Raw genomic sequence first — 7226 nt, 5'->3', positions numbered from 1 at the left:
AGAGAGAGAGAGAGAGAGAGAGAGAGAGAGAGAGAGAGAGAGAGAGAGAGAGAGAGAGAGAGAGAGAGAGAACTATGTGTTGTGGTGATGGGTTTCTCAAAGACTCTCCACCAGGATGGAGAGAGAGAGAGAGAGAGAGAGAGAGAGAGAGAGAGAGAGAGAGAGAGAGAGAGAGAGAGAGAGAGAAGAGAGAGAGAGGAGAGAGAGAGAGAGAGAGAGAGAGAGAGAGAGAGAGGTGTGAGAGAGAGAGAGAGAGAGAGAGAGATAGAGATAGAGATTTAGTGTTTTGGGTATACCCAAGGGTTTACAGTTTTGTGTTTAGGATTTATCCAAGGGTTTAGGGTATATCCAAGAATTTAGAGTTTAGTGTTTGGATTTTTACCCAAGAGTTTAAGCTTTGTCCAAGGGTTTAGGGTATAGTGTTTAGTGTTTATGATTTACTCTTTTGTGACGGTTTTAAAATTGTTAAAAAAAAATTCATCTTTTGGCAGCTACTAATATTTTTATTTATTTTAAAAACTTAACACAAATTATTATTATTTTATTTCTTATCTTTAAAAAAGAGAAAATTGCCAATAGAGAACAAAAAAATAAGGGTGTTGTCCCTTTGGTATAAATTCATTTTTGTCCAATTTTTCTCTTTTCTACCCTTTATATTTCTGAAAACTAATGAAAAAATACTTTTGTGAATCAAAAAAAATATTAAAAATATAAACAATTAATAAAACACATATATACACAAGCTGATATTTTTTCTTTTTTCAAAAAGTTAATAAATAAAAATTTGAAAATACGTTCTACTAAAGGTAGAATGTGCCTTCTACGGAAAATGGTATAGTAGAAAGCGATTTCTAAAATAAACACCCTTATTTTGTTCCGTTTTGGCAATTTTCCCTTAAAAAGCTATACATTAATTGGCGAACTATGATTAGTTGGTAATTCACCCCAAAAAATTGATGATAAAATATTAAACTAGGAAACATTCCTATATAAATCAAAATTGTGGTAGTTAAAAGATAATCGGTGAATTAAAAGAATGTTTACATTTTTATATTTTTCAAAAAAAAGGTTTACGATGAGGGGGAGAGAGAGAGAGAGAGAGAAATTTAGTGTTTTGGGTATACCCAAGGATTTACAGTTTAGTGTTTAGGATTTACCCAAGGGTTTAAGGTATATCCAAGAATTTAGAGTTTAGTGTTTGGATTTTTACCCAAGGGTTTAAGCTTTGTCCAAGAGTTTAAGGTATAGTGTTTAGTGTTTATGATTTACTCTTTTGTGATGGTTTTAAAATTGTTTTAAAAAATCATCTTTTGGCTGCTACTAATATTTTTCATTTATTTTAAAACCTTAACACAAATTATTATTATTTTATTTATTATCTTTAAAAAAACTATACATTAATTGGCAAACTATGATTAGTTGGTAATTCACCCAAGAAAAATTTATGTTAAAATATTAAACTAGGAAACATTCCCATATAAATCAAAATTGTGGTAGTTAAAAGATAATCGATGAATTAAAAAATGTTTACATTTTTATATTTTTCAAAAAAAAAAGGTTTACGATGAGGGAGAGAGAGAGAGAGAGAGAGAGGAGAGAGAGAGAGAGAGAGAGAGAGAGAGAGAGAGAGAGAGAGAGAGAGAGAGAGAGAGAGAGAGAGAGAGATAACTAAAGATCCACTTATGCACTTATAATAATAACGTAACATATAGTATATGAATTAGACATAATGATACATAGAGATTGAAAAAGAATTATAATCTACTTATATATATATATACTAATAGCTAGACGGGTAATATATGAATCATATGAATGCCCGCACGCACGATATGATCGTAATTACCTTTTTATCTTTTTCAAAAAATTAAAAGGTTTATGATGAGAGAGAGGGAGAGAGACTTATATGTGGAGAAACCTAAATGGGTAAGATACAAAGATACCATGAGACTGAAATATAATTACGATCCACTTATGCACTAATAATAGCTATACATGCATTATATAAATCATATCGATGTCCGCACATGCGTGATTTATTTATTTCATATTTCAAAGTATATGATAATAATTTAAACATCAAAGTAGATTGAATTAAGTAATGTCTAAAAGACTTATAGTTTTGAACCACAAAGACTGAATGAAGAACAAATTTAGTTTTAATAATATATTAAACATATGAATTGTATTTGAATAATACATATTTATATGAACAATACATAAAACATATGAAGAACAAATTTAGTTTTAATAATACATAAAACATTTGATTAGATATTAATAATGTTTATGCCTAGGCCAGTGTTCTCTCATGGTCACCTCTACGTTGCACTTTCAAGAGTTAAGTCGAGATCTGGATTAAAAATCCTAATAACTGGTAAAGAAATGAAGTTGGAGACAAAAACATTGAATGTTGTCTACAAACAAGTTTTTCAGAATATTCCGTAGGCAGGATACTTAATTGTTATCTATTTTTTCATGTGTCTGATGCTTTATCCCAAAAACGGTTGTTTTATGATATAAAATCCGTTATTTCTAAAACTTTGTATTATTTAATCCATAATTTGAATCTGTACAATGTCCGCACAGGGTGCGGGCCGGCCACCTAGTGATAATTAAGTCCAACTCACACTATGTGAGAACCGGGTAGATCTCGAGTCAAAATTCCATATTAGTCTCGGGAACATTGGATATAATTTCCATCTAAGATATCAGTAGTAGGCTAGTAGCTAATTATAATCAAAATTGTGTTGGAAAAACTTTAATAGCTCGTGTTCTCTAATTCAGAATGAGTTATTTTACAGTACTTAACCACTTAATTCCTTAGCCAATGTTTTTTTTTCTTTTTCATTAGCTGTTTGGGTTTCCTCAAATAATGTATAAGCGATACTATGAGTTAGCTCAAGAACCCTCTAGAGAATCAACTTGTCAAATTAATTATTGACCCCATCGAACATCGAACATGCTACTGCCTGATCCAAGAAGTTGATATAATTATTTAAATACTCATTTTCAAAACATTTCAACGTAATTAGTTGTACAAATGTTTGTGTTTACACATACATTGTTAGACATTTTCTCTATATATATAAATATATATATGCATGCATGTACGTTGAAGCAATACATTCATGAAACTTTGATTTGTTCGTTTGGGATTCAACATTTTCTTCACGTGCTTCCTCAATTATCAATATTTAGGTTCTCATTTTTCTTATTATAATAATTGTGATTATGACATTCTTCGTAGTTTTAAACGTTGAACATCAAATTAATAAAGCTAATCAGTGTTGAGACTTGAGAGACATTTGATAGCTCCATTATAATAGTAACCAACTTCAAAATTTACTTTTATTTGGATGTTTTAATTTTTTAAATCGAAAACCTACCATGGATCATGTATACGACATAACTGTATCTTAGCATTTAGTTTGTTTCTGAAAGTTACATGTACATTTTTTATCTTTTAATGGGATTATAAAATATAACTTTCAGAAACAAACTAAATTTCTGAAAGTTACCATTAAAAGATAAAAATTATGTACATGTTACATATCATTGTTATGTAACTTTCAGAAACAAACTAAATGCTAGATAAACAAAGATGATAAAATGTAGAAAGAGACCCAGGAAGATGCACATGGCATTGCTCCCTCTCTTTCGCATGGGTCCTCCTATTTATCTTTTTTATTTCCTCCAACCAAAGCTAATCATAGCTTTGAGTACCGCCAACAAATCAATATACCAGTTAACAAAGTGAATAATTTCCGATTTCATTATTACATTCGATATAATATAACATGTACATGTATGTTAGTATGTTGTCATTCTGATATATTAAGCTTCGAAACTATGTTTGGATAAGTTTTATTCCAGGCTATATGATTTTCAGCTTCAAGATGTACGACCGATAGAAGAATCAACTCAGTCAATCAAAAATGTGTCATTTTCATAAGAAAATTGGGCAATGTCCTACTCATATACACATTTGTAGCAAAAATCATAAAGAAAGGCAAACACAAAAAGGAAGTTACAAACGTCTCACATATTTAACTTAATAAGTCCATTACACATAATAGCATTTAAAATGTATCTATATACCACATATAATTCAGATCAAAACAGACAATTAAAAAGAGTAGATATTGAATAATGTTTTTCATTGTAAAAACACACACAATTAACACTCATCATTGTGTTAACAAAATATATGATCATTACCACTTAAGTCTCTTAACTTCAAGCTTTGCTCTTGCACTTCTCCATTGCTCTCGGAGCTGAAATGTTTTACAGTTATTAAGCAACCAGAAATTTGCATATTGGTTATGTTATGCCATGTTTTACAGTTACTATGACATACTAAGCGCAAATATAAAATAATATCATTGGTATAAAATTCTTACCGAGACCAATGGCGTCAGATCCTTTCATGAGACGTAAACGCTTGCATGTATCAACGAACATTCTAATAAAATAACATGTTTATGAAAAGGAAATGATCATTAATAAATTAAGCTCTAATTAAATTAAGATGATAATTAATAAGGAAGAAGAAGACTATTTAACATTTTACCAAAAAAAAAAAAAAAAAAGGAAGAAGAAGACGTACGGCCAAGGGACGTCGCCGACGAGCATCCAGTCACCGTCTTTGTCTTCATAAGAGGGAACATAGTCCCAAGTATTCACTATAGCCATGTTTCTCTCATTCATGAAGTCTATCATTCCTTCTTCTCCTCCATATTTTCCTTCATTTTATCTCAACAATATTATTATTTATACCTTCACATTAAAATATAATGCATAAATTTTAGCTACATATGTATACAAGTCTATAGCCTTTAATTAGTTGATTTGTTTGGACCCTAGGTAAGAACTTGTATTCCTAACTTTTAACTTGGCATTTATCATGATGCAACATATAAAATATATCTTTTTATCAAAAGAATAAAAACCATATATATTTGTGTGAAATTAACTTACAACATATGGATTTTTGGTAGACAGTTTACACATTTTCGAAACTATTACCAACCATTAAGTAACATTTGAAAAAATTGTCTGCTGGATTTAGATATCGTGAACATTATAAATAACTAAACATCCCTGTCCTTTAACTAATATTGTAATTAACAAGTACAACTAACAAGTATCAAAAGCCCGATTGATAGATATGCATGGAATCGTATATCTAGTAAGACTATAACTATACAACGTACCCATGGTAAAAGAGCTGAACATGTTGGACAAAGCATTAGAGAGTTCTTCGTAGCTCTTATACATCTTCAAGTCGACTTTCCTCAAGTACGGTGCTCCGTCCATCGACACCTTCACAAACGCAGCTGTCTCCGTGCCACCGCTTGATTTTTGGCACGAACCCAACACGTTCTTCCGGTATGACCTCACAGGTGGCCATCCCACAACTTGTGCCCTACAAAATTATATATATAGAAAATTGGAAAACAGTTATACTATACAAGCTTTGTATGGGAACATGTTTATAAAAAGTGTAGCTAGCTAATAGTAAATCAATTCTTACGTTATGTTCCAAATATGTCATACTTGCATGAGACTATATATGGTTTAACTGGTGATAGAATTGTATCATTTTTTTTTTGTTCCCGCGGACTTTCAACGGTGTAAGAAAAAGAAACCTTACAGACATATTAATTAGACAATTTGAGTTGACAAAAAAAAAAGACAATTTGGGTCTCTTTAAAAAACTGGTTTAGCTACAATTTTAATAAGAAGTTTATGTTGTTTGCTCAAACTTTTATACTCCCTCTGTACCATTTTAAGTGATGTTTAAGATTTTTACACAAAGATTAAGAAAATACAAATTTCTATGCAATTTATCTTGGTTACATAAAATTGTATTAAATAAAATCAGTCTGACCAATAAAAAAAACATGTAGTATTTTGTAATTGGTTGCAAATTTCAATTGATATTAAATTCTATCTAGAAATGTGAGAACACCATTTATTATGAAACAAAATAAAAATGCTTAAACATCACTTAAAATGGTACGGAGGAAGTACGTCTTAGTGAGGTTCAATACAAAGCATAGTTATCGCTAGAAATAATATTTTGGAGGTCCATCAAATTTAATTTTCCGCATAAGAACACCTCCAATGGGATTCCGGTCCCTCCTAAAGTTTCTTAGTATACATACACACATATGTTTTTTTTTTTCAGAACACAACATACACACATATGTATATTAAGAAAATTTAGGAGAGAACCCCCATCAGGGTGCTCTACGAGATAAGAAAATAAACTTAAGGGAAGATCGGAAAATAAATAGAAAAGAGGAACATAGTCAAATTACTTGGCAGGAGGCTTGGCGGGATCTTTGGGCGATGAACTCTTTTCCTTGGAAACAGAAGTCGCGACGTCATGAGTCTTAGATCCTTCCTTGCTTTCAGGTTCATTGTTCAGATTCAGCTTCAAATCAACCGTCTCCGAGAACCCTCTCTTGGTTCCAGTCACCGGAGCCACCGTTTCTCCGCCGGGAAGACCAAGACACAGCTCAGTCTCTCTCAGATTCAGCTCGACAGTGCCCATCATTGTCAACCTCTCTTCTTCTTAATGTTCTTCTTCTTGGGAAGGTGATGAGGAAGATGGAAAATTGATTTTTATAAAAACTCACAAATAATACAAAATGTGATGAGTCTCTATTATATCTCTCTCTCTAGGTGGTAGCTGCATGTGTATGTCGTATTTAAGAGATCTTTGGATAAATGAGCCTTTGACACGTGGATGAATGTGAATCCTTCGATGGAGTGATTTTATTCGATTTTACACTAATCGCTACTAGCTATTACTTAATTACTGTTGTTGAATCTTTCTTGGGATTTATTTTGTAGTTGTATATTATTGCATTGCTTTAATTTTTCTTTCTAGGCTTACTTTCTTAAAATAAAATAAAGTTATGATGTTAAAAAATTAACCTATATTCCATTTTATGATATTTATCAGATAATTCTTATATATTTTTAAGTCTTAAGGGATGATAATAAGTCTGAAGATATTCTGTCGTGGAATTGTATCTTCTTAGAACATCTTTATTGTAGGGTCTAAAGGGGTTTTTAAGAGAGGAATAGTCCACCAGAAGAAAGAAAAAAAGAAGAAAATTGCGAACAGTGAAGCTTGTTCTCTCCGTTTCTTTCACTATTTCACGGGCTCCACGACACATGACGATCCGTAATTGGTACATTTTTTAATTTTT

At 31.3% G+C, this 7226-nt stretch overlaps 1 protein-coding gene across 1 annotated transcript; it reads right to left on the bottom strand.

The window, feature by feature from the left end:
* Positions 1-4025: 4025 nt before the first annotated feature.
* LOC108856962 (auxin-responsive protein IAA17) lies at positions 4026-6690 on the bottom strand. The gene is made up of 5 exons (XM_018630875.2): positions 6327-6690; positions 5217-5428; positions 4610-4745; positions 4404-4465; positions 4026-4277 (listed from the first exon to the last, which is right to left on the bottom strand). The coding sequence occupies exons 1-5, from the start codon at positions 6563-6565 to the stop codon at positions 4240-4242; spliced, it is 687 nt and encodes a 228-aa protein (XP_018486377.1). The 5' UTR covers positions 6566-6690; the 3' UTR covers positions 4026-4239.
* Between the last annotated feature and the right edge of the window lie 536 nt (positions 6691-7226).

This window comes from Raphanus sativus, chromosome 5, assembly GCF_000801105.2.
Source record: "Raphanus sativus cultivar WK10039 chromosome 5, ASM80110v3, whole genome shotgun sequence".
NCBI lineage: Eukaryota > Viridiplantae > Streptophyta > Magnoliopsida > Brassicales > Brassicaceae > Raphanus > Raphanus sativus.
Note: the sequence above shows the minus strand (reverse complement) of the source record. Positions and strands in the feature narration are given on the sequence as shown.

Bases quoted from the DNA above. Each gene is read 5' to 3' on its own strand.
- LOC108856962 (XM_018630875.2), bottom strand. From the start codon at position 6,565: ATGATGGGCACTGTCGAGCTGAATCTGAGAGAGACTGAGCTGTGTCTT. The intron at 5,429-6,326 runs GTAATTTGACTA...ATAATTTTGTAG, and splicing joins CCCGCCAAGCCTCCTGCCAA to GGCACAAGTTGTGGGATGGC. The intron at 4,746-5,216 runs GTACGTTGTATA...GATAAAATGAAG, and splicing joins GTTCAGCTCTTTTACCATGG to GAAAATATGGAGGAGAAGAA.